This window comes from Castanea sativa, chromosome 3 (assembly GCF_040712315.1).
Source record: "Castanea sativa cultivar Marrone di Chiusa Pesio chromosome 3, ASM4071231v1".
Classification (NCBI taxonomy): domain Eukaryota; kingdom Viridiplantae; phylum Streptophyta; class Magnoliopsida; order Fagales; family Fagaceae; genus Castanea; species Castanea sativa.
Window position 1 is genome coordinate 22,540,287 of NC_134015.1, and position 17,165 is coordinate 22,557,451.

Genomic DNA, 17,165 nt, shown 5'->3' on the forward strand with positions numbered 1-17,165 from the left:
TGTTGTTCACTGAGGCAAAACACAACAACATCATTACAAAAATGAAAAATAACCATGACAAAACTAGTGCCACCTTGTACAATCTCTCACTCTCTCTAACCCTCTTAAGTTTCTCCCTAGCTTCTACATAAAGCTCATGAGTTTCTCTTTCCCTCTGATTAGATCTTTCTTCCATTTCCCTAGTTGTCATTTCTCTCTGATTTGCAAGCTACAGTTCATTCTCAAGCATACTTATCCTTTCACGGTCACGGTCACGATCACTCTTACAAGTTTCGTTATCCACCCACTGATAGAAGCCACATTTGGGACCAACCTGATCATTCAATTATAACAATTAATTTCACAGTTCACAATTAATCACAACTAATAATTCAATTCAATTCAAATACAACAATGTAATTGTTTCTTACATTAAATTGACTACAACCGAGGAATCTTCTTCCATAGTTACCAGCTTTTCGACTTGTTCATAGGGCACAATTCTCAAGGGCACATAAATGAGCATCTCCAGCACAGTAGAAACCACTAGTTGTAGAGCCATTGCCAGTTGATGAAGACATAGAAAAAGAGTGGTATTTCTACTGCCCTAGGGATAGGGAATACATAAACAATGCAAGGCCTAATTGTGAAATTGAGCATGAAAATGGTTGTGAAATTGAGCATGATAGGGGAAGCTAAATGAATAAAAACCCCAGTACCATGATTAGCGAAATAAAATAGAAACTTTTTAAGTACCATCAATACAATTAAAACTCAACCAAAAGAGTGTGATAGCTAGCCTGCAAGAGTACTAAATCACCATCTCTGGTAACCCCTGAGATCAATTTATGATAGTACATCAAAGCAAAGCTACTTGAAGTCAAACTTGTAACATACATAATTTTTGCCTTTAGTACTATTATAGACTACTGTTAACTAATTAAGAAGTTGTTTCAAATGTTAGTTAATTGTGATAACCATTCTTTTCTAACAGTTGATGGATATCAAAGAAAGTCCTGTTTATGTTCTTCTCAATCCCTCAATTAATCAAGCTCAAAAGGATCTTCCAGTCACTATTTATGAGAGTGGTATTTAACCTGCATCATTACCCTATCTAATCTCCTATCTCAAATTGAAATCACAAATCACAAATAACATCCTAACACCACTTAGTTAGCCAACGGTGAAAGAGCACATTGTCTAAAACTATTCAAGATAGAAAGTCAAACAACCCAAAAAATAAAAAATAAAATAGTCATCTTCCAACTAAGTCGAACAACTTGAAAATTCATTGGTAACAACCATTTTCAGTCAGTTCAAACAACACAATCAGCTAATCTAAAAACCCAAATCCCTACAAAAATCCAACAAGTACCCACCCAATTCTACACATCATTTCACCATCACTATTAAAACCCCACCAAAAATATATATACTAATATATTATGCTCAAATATCACCGAAAGCAACCCAAATAGCATCATTACAAACAACAAACCAATAAATTAACACACTCATCATTTTCTCCATGGCAATTATAAGCACACTAATCTCAATAAATAGCAAAGGTATTAACTTTAACTAAAACAAGTTCCCTCACAGTACAAGTACAAGATAAAGAGACCTAGGTTCATGTAGCCCCACATTGATGAGGAAGGGTCCAGCAGCCCCACATTGATGAATACAAAAAAAAACAAAAAACAAAAAAAACAAACAAAACAAAACATAGATTTGCATTTAAATTGTCCTTGCAACAACCCAATTTCAAATTTTTTTTATTTTAAACCCTAGGTTTCAAAAAATCAGATGAATAGAGCATATGAAAGTAAAAAACCAAAACTTGAAACTCACCCAAGCAACAGATGAACTCAGAATCAAGAGAAAACAAAAGGATCAAATACAAAAAAATCAAAAATATAATTATTGCAAAATGAACTCACCCGAACTCACCTAAGCAACAGATGAACCCAGAATCAAAGCTCCTTCTTCCTCGGGTTACTTGCACGATCAATGCCCAGATGCTTCTCGATCTAGAGTCTCAACCGAAGTGCATTGCATTGTGTAGGATCTTCGTTTGGTGAGCAAGTTGGGTTGGATGGGAGTGAGTGAGTTTTGGGAGTGAGTGTGTTTTGATCTGTTTGGGATTTGGTTTTTTACATATTTAGTGTTAGAGTAACGGATGAGGGAGAGGTGGGTTACGGCAGAGTAACGGTGGGAACCACAAGTGGGTAAAGTGTCAAAATTTAAACTATGAGTAGGCACATCAAATTAGAAGAAAATCACAGATGGGCAAAGTGTAATTATCCCTTTATTTTTTTGGGTAAACAGTAACAACTTGACATTCATTATATTGTGAACCAGTGAGGTTACAATACATCTTTTGATTTTTCTTTCTCTAGTGAATTAGTTTATTGATTCTTCGGTGGCCTTCTGGCGTGTGTGGAGGGCGATAGAGGAAAAGGACCTGGGTATGCCTAATTCAGTAATTCTCTTTGGGGAAAATAACCTAAAAGTCTATGTTTGAATTAAAATAAAGGAAAAAAATGCAAAACTGACCTTCTAACTTTCAACGTTTTTCATTTCAGTTCTCTAACTTTCAGTTTTGTCATTTTAGTCCTCTAATTTTCAATTTTTGTTAATCAAGGCTTTTGTTAGAACTCAGTTAAGGTTGCCGTTAAACTCGTTAACAAACGATGCCGTTTTACCCTTGTTTTTTTTTATAAATTTTAGAATTAAAAGAAAAAAAGAAAAATCCTATAAAAAAAAAACATTTTCCCCTAAAATCTTTTTTTTTTTGTTTTGAAAACCCCCTTCCTCTAAAATCAAAACAAAGACACATTGAGACCCAAACCTAACGTAAATCCCTAACATTGAGAGAGGAAGAATTGGTTAGAGAGAGAGAATTTGGGGTCGGCGATTTGAGAGAGAGAGAGGCCAAGTTCGTTTGAGAGAGACGCTTAGTCAGATTGAGAGTCCGAGATAGACCAAGTTGCAGAAAGAGACTGAGATACTGGCAGGCGAGACCAATATGGAGGCAACAGGTATTCAATCATTATTCTTATCAGCTTCTAAGTAAATATTTGTTTTGTTTTCAAAGTTGAAAGATCAGGTATTAAAACTTACATTTATAGGAGCATCAATATCTGAAAGTTATCACTATTAAAACTTACTATTCTTGGCCGGAGCTGGAGCTACGAAGGCATATATGAGATGTTGCTGTTTCTGAAGGTAAACCAATTCAATCACCTTTAGTCACCAAGGAAAACCGATTCAGTCTTTCTCTCAATCCAACTCAACCACTCTCTCAAAGGAACTCAGTCTCTCTCTCTCTCTCTCTCTCAAACTGGCAACCCCAAATTGTCTCTCTTTCTAACTGATTCTTCCTCTCTCAATGTTAGGGATTTGGGTCTCAATGTGTCTTTTTTTTTTTTTCCCAGGGGAAAGGGGTTTAAAAAAAAAAAAAAAATTTCAAGGGAAGGGGAACGACGACGTAGTTCACCTTAAAATGTTTTTTTTTTTTTTTAGATTTTCTTTTTTCTTTTTATTCTAAAATTGATAAATAAAATAAAAATAAAAAGAAAAGAAGAAGAAGAAGAAGAAGGGTAAAACGACGTCGTTTCTCAGTGAGTTTAATGGCAACCTTAATTGAGTTCTAATAGAAGTCTAGATTGACAAAAATTGAAAGTTAGAGGACTAAAATGACAAAACTGAACGTTAGAGGTCTGAAATGAAAAACGTTAAAATTTAGAGGGTTAGTTTTGCATTTTTGCCTAAAATAAATTACTACCAACCAATAACAATATATATGGAAACAAAATTTCAACAAGTACCATCAAAACACAACCATACAAAGCCATCAAAACTTACATGAAAAGCTATTAAGAAAAACCAAGGCCAACTCCAAAAAATTCACTATGAAAACAAAGATTGCAATACTCAAGTTTATATCAAACTTGAGTTCACAATAAATTGGAGATACAACAAATAATCTCAATGTTTTCAAAAAAAATAATAATAATCTCAATGAGTAAAATACAATTTCACTACAAAACAAATAGCAAAATCTTCCTTTCTAACACTTCAACTCTCTATGATCTCAACACTAAAAAAATCCTCCAAGAGAACACCACCAATTTTACTTCCTTATGTATAGTTGAAGCCTTAAGTAAAGAAATAAAATTAAAAATAAAAATAAAAACACTTCTTTTTTCCTTTTTCATTCTCACGCTCTTAGGGTCTGTTTGGTTAAAAGGGTAGAAAAGTAGAAGGATAGAAAATAGTAGGAAGATAAAAAAAAAAATTTAATTTCTCTCATTTTTGTTTGGTTAGGAGTAAAAAAGTAAAAAGATGGAAAAAATAAGTTTAAATAAATTTATTTATATACCCTTACTTAAGAATAATGCCCAATTAAAACAAAAAAAAAAGTGACAAATAACCCCCACAAAAAAAAAAGCAATCACTCAAATTTATTAAAAAAAATAAAAATCATGTCCCAAAAAAATCACGTCTAGTTAAAAAAAAAAAAAAAAAAAGCAACTATCACGCCTAGGACCTAGAAAATCAAAAGAAAAAAAGAACTGGAAGAAGCCCATGTGTACTTGCATATAGGCATTTCTATCGGTAAAAAAAAATGCATCTCCACCTAGCTTTCTCCCCATTTTGGGGAGAAAACATTTTGATAAGTCTGCCGAGAAAACAATCTCACCCATTTTTTTTCCCTCCCCTCCCTCAAACAAAACACCTACCAAAATATTTTTTTTTTTCACCCTCCCTAAAATTCACCCCACCAAATACACCCTTACGGTGTCTCTCTCTCTCTCTCTCTCAAACTGCACCTTTCGCGGAAGCTCTCAAAGTCTGTGTATATGTCTCAACCTCACAATTCACATCACCAAATGGCCCCATGGCCTTTCTTTGCTTCAACTTTTTTTTTTTACTCTCCAAGGCGTTTCCCACACGCACAAAGTCATGTCCCATCAATGAAAGGTTGACCTTTCATAAGCTTGTAAGACAAGTTTTCTCTCATGTTTTTCTACTAAAGAAACAAGCTAGAATTCAGTTCTCTCCCCACCTTTTTTTTTTTTCCCAGTTGTAACCCCATTAAAAGGGCATAGAGCTTTGACAAGGTGTGGGCTAGACCACACTAGGTACCACGGACCCGAAAATTCTACCATGCATGACTATCAATCCTTTTATGTCATAATACATAACTCTCAATACATAGATGGTGACCAAATAAATAAAATAAAAATCTCTCAAAAGTTGGGTCCAAGTTTCATCTCAATATTACCCATTAGTTTTAAGTTGAACACGGAGAATGTCAATTTGAACTCCTAGGGAGCATTTGGTTCTCTTAATGCTACATTACATTGTAGTATATGTTACAGTATTGTAATCTTTGATTAATAGAATCACATTACAACAATATAAGAATAAGCCATTTGGTTCATTAATTACATTCCCATCATAATCCAAGATTGTAACATTCCAATATTTTTTTTCTTTTCTATGAGAAGATATACTTGATTCATAAACATTTTTAGTAACAATTAAAATTATTATAATAACAAATTCATTAAAAATGGCCTTAATACCAAAAAAAAAAAAAAAGCAAAAATTACCCTTGGAAGACCCAAATTACCTCTAAAACCTCAAAAATACACATAACCCTTCCAAAATAACCAAAATACCTATGGAACCTCAAAAATTACCAAAATAACCCTGAAACCTTAAAATGACCATAAATACACAAAAACCCTCTAAAATAACCAAAATATCTCCAAAATCTCTAAAATAACCAAAATACCCCCAAACCTCTAAACTGAACCCAATACCCTTAAAATCCCTAAAATGACCAAAAAAGACCCTGAAAATATATAAAATGACCAAAATACCATCAAACCTCTAAAAGGACCCAAATACTTGAAAGCTATAAAAGGATCAAATATCTGAAATGGCCAAAATACTCTTTTACCTCTAAAATGACTAAAATATCTCTAAAACCTCTAAGATGACCAAAAATACCCTAAAACCATCGATTTTTTTGGTTATCTTACAGGTATTGTGGGTAATTTTGTCATTTTGGCAATTTCGGGGTATTTTGGACATTTTAGAGGTTTCAAGGTATTTTTGCTCATTCTAGAGATTTTGAGAGCATTTTGGTTATTTTAGATATTTTAGGGGTATTTTAATTGTTTTAGAGGTTTTGAGATATTTTGGTCATTTTAGAGGTCTCATAGTATTTTTAACCATTCTAGCAATTTCAAGGGTATTTTAGTCATTTTATAGGTTTTTTGGTCATTTTAGAGGGTTTGCGAGTATTTTAATCATTATAGTGGTCTCGGGTGTATTTTGGTAACTTTAGTGGTTTCAGGAGTAATTTGGTTATTTTCAAAGTTTTGGGGTATTTTTCTTCATTTTAAAGGTTTCAAGGTATTTTTGCTCATTTTTTAAGTTTTGGGGGGTATTTTAGTCATTTAAGATGTTTTTAGGGTATGAAGTTTGTTAGTTTGTTTAGATCCCTGTAAACTCAAATTGTTTAACCTAATTAATTAACTAAGTTGATACTTAGGTTTATTATTCAGATCTAAATTAAGTACATACAATCATATCACCTAATGTGGAAAAGTAAAAAAAAACAAATGATATGATGATTCAGGAAAACCAATGAAACAGTCCAGTTTCAAGGTAAAAAATCTTTGGAGGATTTAACCTAAACTATCCTCAAGGCAACAAATTCACTATGATAGAATGGAAATTTTACAATAGATTTTTCCCTAAATCTAAAACTACCTCTTATAGTACTTACTCACGTGACCACACGCAGCTCTGAATCTACGGACTCTTCTATCTAAATTTGTTGAACACAAATACCCATGTTTGTGACTCTGAGATCCCACTCAAAACTTTAAGTCATTAGCTATGTATGATCTTTTTGTAGTAACTTTAGATCTATCGGTTCTAATAATGTGTAGATGGAATTCCGATAGTGATTTTGAAAGGAGAAGGCACAATATATTTTAAATCTCAAAAGAACACCTTCAAAGTCTCTTCAAAACATGCCTTAGGGTTTCTTTTAAATATTAGGAGAACCAAATTTGAAACCTTAATCACTTAGTGGGCTTAATGAGCTGTTGGGCCAAAATTAAATTCTGTAGATCCATGTCTCCATCGGTCAAGCCTTCTTATCGACCAGTCGATCTTGGCATGTTTCTAAATCTTGACCTGCATCTTCCTTTTTCTTGTATTCTGACTTGCAACACCTTGAACATTGTCTAATTATACCTATAGATCTAAGAATTTATATCTAAACAAGTTTATGTTCACGATTTGCCAATTGTTCCAAACTTTTAGAACCTAACAAAGTTTTCAAGTTATTTTGGTAATTTTTGAGGTTTTAAGGGTATTTTGGTTATTCTAGTAATTTTTGGAATATTTTGGTTATTTTAAAGGTTTCAGGGGATTTTTGGTCATTTTAGAAGTTTCAATATATTTTTACTTATTTTTAGAGGTTTTAGGTGGATTTTGGTCATTTAGAGGTTTTGAGGGTATTTTAGTTGGCTTAGAGGTTTTTGGGTATTTTGGGTCATTTTAGAGATTTTTGGTCATTTTAGAGGTTTTGGGGTGCATTTTGGTTATTTTTGAGGTTTTAGGGGTATTTTTGTCATTTTAGAAAATGTTGGGTCTTTTAGAGGTTTCTTGATATTTTAATCATTATCATGAATAAAATAAAATTTATCAGTATAAGTAATTTTGTCAATTGTATAAATTATTATATCCCCCACTATTAAGTAATGTAAGATTACCCTCATTTAATTAATAAGATAATGAGATTAAGGTGATGTAATATATATTATAATCTTAAATTACTGTAATCTTAGAAAAAATCAAATGATACATTATGATAATGTGCATCACAAAAAGATCACATTACAATGAACCAAACGTCCCCTTATTCTTTACTGAGTTACAAAACTCTCTACATTACGAGGGTTGTAAACAAGTTAGGCCTTTCCAAGTAGTGCTTGTTTTAAGCTTTGCTTGATCTCGAGATAAGCTTAAAATAATGTTTAAGTTTGAGCTCAATTGTGAGAAAACCAAAAATTTTGAGCTTGCCTTGACTTGGATTGATTAATTAGTCAAGCCAAGCTTAAACTTAATATCAAGCTCAAACTCTAGCTCAAGTCAAGCTTTTAAGCTTGAGTTCTAAGAAATTACATTATCAAGTTATCAAGTGCTTAAATCTCCAAAAATCAAATAAAAAATTGCATACTCATTTTATCTTACTTCTTGTCCCACCAATGATTAGCCATTATATATATTCAAATGACAACTTTACATAATTAAATCTAGTCATTCATCCTTTCTTATTTAAAGGATATAGTTTCATCAATTGTTCAAAACACAATTTTTACATCCACGCTAGATGGTGAAAAACTAGAAAAAAGACTTGTTTGTAACTATTATGAACAGAAAATACATAATATGTTTCATAACTTGACATTAGATATTTGACATGTAATGACCATTCGTGACCTACTTAACTTTTTTTTTCTTTTTAAATGTAATTAAAATCTAAAGTGGTGATTGGTATTTTTTTTTTTTTTTGAGGAACAAGTGGTGATTGGTTTGTTTAGAGGAAATGGAAATATTAAGGTAATTAATGGGTAGTAGTCTCATATGGACCATATCATTATTAAAATATATGTAATGATTTTTTTTTGATACTGAACATCAAGGTGTAATGATTTTATTTAGTAAATATATATCAAGCCTATAAATAAATCTATACTCTGACTTGTTTTTTATTTGACAGAGCATGAATGGTTTATGAACCGCTTGGTTCCTTTATAGCATAGCTTTAATTTTTTTTTTTTTTTTTTAAACTTTCCTGAGAATAACTTCAACTAAGTAAATGCACTGCCGGAGAATAATTTTTTTGACAACATCAGGGCTCGGTTTGTAGTCAGTGCTTGGATCATGTCATGGCCTCCGGTTAATCTCTCTCTCTCTCTCTCTCTCTCTCTCTCTCTCTCTCTCTCTCTCTCTCTGTCTTCTTTGATTTATTTCTGCTTTTTTGTCCTTTGATTTGCTCTCAATGCATCACTATGCCCTTTGATTTGCTCTCTATGCACCACTGTGCCCTTTGATTATGATGGGACTGATGAAATAAAACACGGACGAGATCACCTCCACAGACGAACCTGACCGATTATCCGCATCACGGACGAAAATGTTAAGACCATTCAATGCTGCCAATAATGTCCTGGACCATTACAAGACTAGCTGGACAAACCGTTGGAAACATATTAAATCCCATTACTCAGCTAGAGACGTTATCAAGGAAGACATTAACACCACAACGGCTAGAATCCAAAAAGGTATATAAAGCCCTCACAACACCAATGCAAGGTATATACATAATCACAAGATATACTGAGCTATTTTTGGTATTTTGATTGTTATCTTCTTCCACACTAACTTTGGCATCGGAGGTATTGTGGCAGGTACCACACCGGTGACCATTTGAGTGAGCTCTCGCTTCCGTCACGACGTCGTAGTGTGACTAGCACTATCTGGACGAACTCATAACGACTGACGAACTTTTCCTTCATCAAATTAATTTGCTCTATGCATCACTGTCGACCACAACATTTTCTCTTGAACTTTGTTTTTTAAAAGGGGCGGACAATCCAATGCCTCGCTATCAAGTGTCGACCACTACTCTTCTCTTCATGCCGCTTAGCTTTTGTTTTGTGTGTTCTTTTTTTTTTTTTTTAATTAATTTTATGGAGAATGGTCGATGGATCCGGGACTTTGAGGTTCTTAATAAACTTTGAGGTTCTACCTTTTTTTTTTTTTTAATTTTCTTTATTAGGTTTTGCAAAAAAAAGTTTATTGGGTATTCAAATAAGCTTGGACACAACTGAAGATAATTTAGACATGAGTTTGCATAAAAATAAAAATATAGAATATTGAGTTCTAACAAAAATGTTAATTATTCTCATTTAAAATATATAATGTTTATTGGATTTTACAACAAACCAAAAATGTTAAATATATAAAATTCAATATCTATTTATGTTTGTTTAGAATTTAATATTTTTTATTTGTCTTATGAAAGTTATGATATTAAAAATAATATTGTAATATAGATCTCAGTATTTATTTGTACTATTTTAGTAAAATTTTCAATTTTTACTAATATAATATTTTTATTTTTATTTTAAATATTAAATTATTTATAACGTCATTACGATTCAATTTCAATCTGATTTCAAAAACTTTGAACCTATCTATTATCCGATTCTTTGAACGGTCGAGATTTCAAAGCCACAATAGCAATAACTCTAGTCCTACCCAAATTGGGCGCAAAACATGCAAATGACTTTAATATCAATCATTATTTCAAATTAGCTCAATTAGTTCTAAAACCACATACTACTTCACAACTTTTTATCACAACTTTGATGTGACAGTGAGTGATTGCCTATCACTTACACATGGACCCACTATTTTTTTATACCACTCCCACTCAGTCACATATCATAGTTGTGGCAAAAAGAATTTTGAAATTAGTAATTAATGGTGCTAAATTATATCAATTAGCTAATCAATCTTGAACTGCCACATCCATTTTGTGGGTTTCTAGTATTTTTTTCTACTAGATTAACCGAAAGGAAGATGACATCGGTAAACACATGCAAAAGAATAGACTGAGTCACTGAGGACTCGTTTGATTTGGCCATGACTCAGTTTTCATAACTCAATACTCAAAACTCAAATTCAAACTCGTAACTTATAACCCAAACCTCACCTTATCTCAAAAACTCCAAAATTCTTGTTTGGTCACATAATTCAATCACATAACTCACCTTTTGCCACCATAACTCATATTTTAGAAACTGAAACCACTAGAATTCTATTTTCAATTTCCATCATCCATCACTCAAATTTTTGAGTTTTGAATGATAAAAACATTATCCAAAAATCAAGCCAAATAAGATTTTTTCAGTGAGACCCAAGAGTTTTGAAAACTCGGTGATGAAAAATGAGTAATATCACTCAAAATCATGGTGATCCAAACAAGTCTAAACATTGTATTCAGCCAAAATCTTTTTAAATAAAAATGAGTCCATCATGGCGGCTTACGACACATTTTGGTTCAAATTACACTTAAAGCAACTCTAAATATTGATATATCACTCAATAACGTATTATTCAAATCATATTATAGAATATATCTTACATGGTGTACTAAATTTTCTCCATTTGCTCTTCACAGCTGATCAATCTTGAACCGCGTCCAGTTGTGGGTTTCCAATATTTTGTTACACCCAGATTGACTGGAAAGAAGAAAGACATCGGTAAACACACGCAAAAGAATAGACTGAGTCACTGAGACATTGTTGTAATCAGCCAAAATCTTTTTAAATAAAAAAAAATGAGTCAGTCATGGCGGCTTTATGACACGCAAAACAAGTACTGTTCACATTTAGTTAATTTCTTCCTTAACAAACTAAGAATACTCCTATATAAACCCAGCACTTTCGTCCCACACCTCAACAAAAACATCTCTATAACTCTCTCAAATTCTCTTTCAGCCTTTTTCCTTTCAACAACACATACATTTGTCATGTATTCATCAAAACCAAGTGCTCCCCAAAAGTATGCCGACGCGCCACCCCCAGGGCAGGCCCCCGTGATGGGTGTTCCAGTGAACACATATCAACCCCAAGCAGCTCCATTTCAGGTTCAGTCTAGTGCTCCGGTACCTTGGTCCACTGGCCTCTGTGACTGCAGCGATGATGTCGGAAATTGTAAGAAATTTAACCCTTTTGGCATGTGTCATAATATATATATATATATATATATATATATATATGAATCTTATGATCTTCAACAAATCTAGAGTCACCAAATATTTCATAACAAATATATTATTTATGGATATGATAGATGCTTAATGTAGATAATAAAATTGTATGAGTAATATATAGCATCGTTTTGAAATCCGAACAGGACCGTACGGTCTGATCCGGTTAACCGGGAACTTTTCACTAAGAATCGTCCTATGTTAAAAAGACCTTAAGAACTGCGGTTGAACTGCTCGGTTTTTAAAACCGTAGACGGTTCTTGCAGTTTCAAGCCAAGCTTAAAAAAAATGGAAGAAAAGAGAAGAAGAAGTTATTTATAGCACCCTCTCACCATTTTTAAGAAAACCTCCAGTAAAAAATAAATCAAAACAAAGAACTAAAATGAAAATAGTAGTATAAGAATATATAACTCTTCGATAATCTGCCTCAACAATCCACCCATCCAAAACTTTGGTCCTTATCGACCGCTGCAGCCTTCAGTCGATGACCGGCGGTCAGATTTCTCCAAATCAGTGCACAGTGGCACTGAGACTCTTTCTCCCTTACTCGGACCATTGTGTTTTCTTTTCTTTTGCTGAGATTTTTTTTGGTTGATGAAGTCTTTTTCTGTTTGGTAATGGCGTTGTTTATAGCCTAGTAAATAATCTCTTTCTTTTCATTTAATTTATTATATTTATTTTTTAGCTTGGTTGATATACGTGTATTATAGAACTACCGTACCACTGCTGCCATAGTAGGCAGTAGCTTTAAGAGCTTTAGGCTTCATCAAGCCTCCTTTTTAATGTTTTAATAATATTTTATATTAGATTTAAATTTGAAAACAGTGGTGATTTTCTATTTAGTTACTTTTTTTTTTTTGAATTATCTATTTTTTATTTAGTACTTCAGTAATGATCTTAGTAAATTAACTAATTTTTAAAATAAGTAAATTAACTATGATATCTTTACCCCCAAAAAAATTACTATATATAATATTGCTATACACTATTATACTTATATATTTGTTTATTTATTATGTTGTTTAGGATTTAATATTTCTTATTTGTTTTATGAAAATTATAATATGAAAAATATATATTTTTAATTATTTTTACTAATTTAATATATTTATTTATATTTAATTAATTATTAAACTAATTATGATATCATCACAGTTTAACTTCGGTTTAACCTCGACCTGACTTTAAAAATCTTAAATCTCTTTTTTTTGATTCCGACCCAAATTTTAAAATCATGATATATAGGCAAATATAAGAATCAATACAAATTGATCAATTTAATAATTTCTAAATTGGTTATGTGTTGTCTTTTTTACTTTATCTTTTTTTGTTGAGAAAATTAGAAAATTGTGTTCAAAGAGAGGAAAAATACAAGCCAACAAGAAGGCAACAAGAAAAATAATGTAAAATACTGTGTCTGCAACACTATTCTGAGAATTTACAAGCTGTTGTTTATTGGTGTTTTTCACAGGTTGTATAACATGTTGTTGCCCTTGTATTACTTTTGGACAAATTGCGGAGATTGTAGATAGAGGAGCAACGTGTAAGTTTGTTTGGTGAGTTTGGTTTTAATTATTGGGCTGATGGTGATGGTGACTGATGGGTGATTTGTATGTATTGCAGCTTGTGCTGCTAGCGGAGGACTGTATACATTAATTAATCTGTTGACTGGTTGTGGATTTTTGTACTCATGCTTCTATCGCTCCAAAATGAGGCGGCAGTACAAGTTGGAGGAGAGCTGTTGTGGGGATTGCATGGTTCATTGCTGCTGTGAGCCATGTGCCCTGTGTCAAGAGTACCGCGAGCTCAAACACCAAGGTTTCGACCTCAGCATCGGTAAAAGCAACCTTCTTTTCTCTCTCCCACACCACACACACACACACACGCGCTGTTTGATATAGAATATTTTTTCGGGGTTACTAAATTCTTGCTGGTGATTTTTAATATGGTATTCTTTTTTATTGTTTAGGATGGCAAGGAAATGTGGAGCAACGGACCCAGGGAGTGATGACTGCAACGGCTCCTGTGAGCCAAGGAGGCATGAATCGATAGAGAGTGCATCATACTTTTATTTTTGTTGTTGATTAAACCAGTAATCTGAGTGCTAAAGATTATATTGTCCTCCAGTTTGTAGCACTAAAATCTTTACATATATAAAGTCAACAAGGAATTTTTTTATGGAATTTTTTTCATGTATTTTAAACATGTCATATAATGATAAAATATTTGCTATCAAATAATACTACGGTACTTGTATCAAAATTTAATAAATTAGTTGCAAACTCGTACTATACACGAAACCTACATGTTTGTATAGTAATTTAAAATAATTTTATAAAATCTTAAATTGATTATGAAACTGCACTATTGGATAAATTACTCATGTCTAACTTCAATTGGTGTTACAACTTCATGAAAAAAGTCATTACTTGAACGTGCTATCAAATAACTCAAATTTTATAGGTCAAAAATTCCGAAAACCAAAAAATATTAAAGAATTAGAAAATTTCCTACCTAAAAATTATTAAAACAAAATAAAAAATATCACTACATGTTGAGTTGGTGGCGTATTTGTTCAATTGATGTTAGACACAATTCTAGGTACGTAAACTACCAGGATATTGAGTTGGCCGTGCATAACAAGCACATGAAAACAAAGACCAACCTGGTTTTGGATTTTGTGCACAACAAGTATAAGCACAGTCCCTTGCTATTATATATATATATATGTGTGCGCAGCAAACTAATTCAGTTGTATTGAAAGAAAGGGTTAGCCCATAGGAGAAATAGTGCAAGAATATTATAGTCAAATACAATAGTGAATAGGGTATTTTATTCTTTGTGAGAGAGAATAATTGTGTATTTGGAACTAAGGTCTTGTGAGAGTAGAAGGTATGGAACCTTTAAATCTATATAAGAGCATCTCCAAAATTCTTCTTGGACATGTATTAAGGTTTACTTATATACTAGGTCAAGTAGAATTGAACCCTAAACACTTGATGGATTAACTAGCTAAAATTGTAGTTTAGTGAAAGAACAGCTCGATTTGTCAAGATTTCAATTTGATTGGTTGACTCTAAAAGTATTCAATCGGTCGAGAATTAATCGCGATGAATCGAAATTTCTTGATTTGCACACTAATTTGCAGGACATTGAGCGCCTATCTTGACAAACTTATAGACTGTAAAGAACTATAACAAGACATATTTTGATCACATGCTTGTCAGCGCAAACTATAATTCTTAAATCCTAGCAATAACAAATAGTTTTCTCATAAAAATCAAAATCAATGATAGTTTGAAAAAATACTTGAAATATGATACTTAATTCAAAAGCTCATACAATTTGCACATGTCATTAGTATTTTTATTTTACTATATATTAAATTCGCACATGTCAAATATATGATTTAAGAAACAAACAAAAATTGAATACACATCATCTATATTCGAGAAACCTAATAAACATTTCTTCTCCCCGGCCCTTAAAATTTAAAGAAGAAAAAGAATTCGGACATAAACCTTATATTAGAAAAATAATGGAAAACAAGGTGTGATGGATTAGAAAGAGTATGAGTGAGAATTAATGTATGGACTAAAGCATGTTCTATCTAGGTTCACATGACACACAATATGGAACACTGAGCTCAAAAATATTAACTCTAGAAATTAAGAGTAAGATCCTCTATCGTATCCTTGAGAAACTACCGAGTGAATATGAATAATCATAGTTAGTCATGACAATAAACACAACAGGTACTCTACTGTGATTGAGGCTTATTGACACATGGCCTGAAGAAAAAAAATGAAGGGTTGGAACTTGGAAGTCACATATATTGTCATTTTAACCTCTCATTAAAGCCATGTCAAGTACTAAGGATGCAACTTCTTAGACCGTGTGATATCTAAAATTTTGAATGACACATGACCAAACAAAAACCGCTAACAAAATTAAAGGGTATCTAAGGCATTATTAAAGACTAATATAACTGAAGGTAAATTAAAATTTTTTGAATACCAAATTTGTTGTTCCATAGGTATATATGAAAAAAAAATCCTTTCATAGGTAGATTCACCAAAAACTGATTCTCACCAAAAAAAAAAAAAAGATTCACCAAAAACTTAAGGGGGTAAAACACTCTCTGAAAAAGAGGGGGGGGGGGGACAATAGATTTTTATTGTAAGTAACCAAATAAATTGCATCTTTTTAGGTTTTGAAGTTTCTCATAAAATAATTAATAAATTAGTGGGTTCTAGTTAGCTCAATTAGTAAAGTGTCTTATTGTTAAATAAGAAATATATTGTTCAATCTCCTTCTAAACCAAAAACTAATTGATGTTTTGACTTAATAATAACGACCAATCATCATGAAGCAGATGTCATAAGTTTGAGATACAATCCTACCTATAAAAACAAATAATAAATTATAAAAGGTCAATGAAGATGAACTTTTACCTCGCATATAAATTCATATTAAAAAAAAATGATGTTCTTCAAGTTGGGATGTATTACAAAGAATCATTGATATGAAAAAAAGTATTGCTTTGAAATATATAAGAAAATTGATTAAAAAAACATTATTATGTACCGATATTGTGTAGACATCACAATTTTACCCAGAAAAAAAAATCATACATTTTCAGTCCTAACAACAACAACAACAAAAATATTTTTTAACTACAATATTATGGGTTTTGGGAACATCATTATAATGATTCAATACAATTCAAGTAAAATAATTTTTTTAATAATCAATATTTAAACAATTCCTTTAAACTTGAAATAATGTGAATTTAATCAAGAAAATAGACTTTCAAGGGTTTAAAACAAGTTTTCATTCAAAACTTTTCAAATTTCAAATGTTGTGAGATTTGGACGTATAAATTTCAAATGTTTTGAAATAAATGCACATATTTGGTTTTAGAAATTATGTATTCTAGCCAAACGGTCATGTATGACACACCTTGATTACTCACAAATATATTGTTCTTATATAACTACATTCTTATGCTTGAGAGAGAGAGAGAGAGAGAGAGAGAGAGAGGGAAAGAGGGAAAGAGTACTTACCAAATCGAAGTTTGAGGTAGCCCCTGCATTCTGTATAAATAACATCCTAAGGATTCTTAATATGCACTGTGTAACATTTATAACACAATCTGAATATTCAAAGTCATCAGAAAATTTTTTATCACAAGAGCGTGCACACATTACCATGTCCACAGCTGATGGATCTTTTAACTCAAGGGTCACAGGTGTGCAGGTTGTGAAAGCCCAACCAATACATAATTACATATTGCACGCTCTATTTTATC

The 17,165-nt window shown here is 32.0% G+C and overlaps 1 protein-coding gene across 1 annotated transcript; it reads left to right on the forward strand.

The window, feature by feature from the left end:
- The first annotated feature begins 11,425 nt into the window (after positions 1-11,425).
- On the forward strand, positions 11,426-14,037 carry LOC142626810 (protein PLANT CADMIUM RESISTANCE 1-like). Its single transcript, XM_075800526.1, has 4 exons — positions 11,426-11,798; positions 13,326-13,397; positions 13,478-13,690; positions 13,824-14,037. The coding sequence occupies exons 1-4, from the start codon at positions 11,615-11,617 to the stop codon at positions 13,904-13,906; spliced, it is 552 nt and encodes a 183-aa protein (XP_075656641.1). The 5' UTR covers positions 11,426-11,614; the 3' UTR covers positions 13,907-14,037.
- Positions 14,038-17,165: the final 3,128 nt, after the last annotated feature.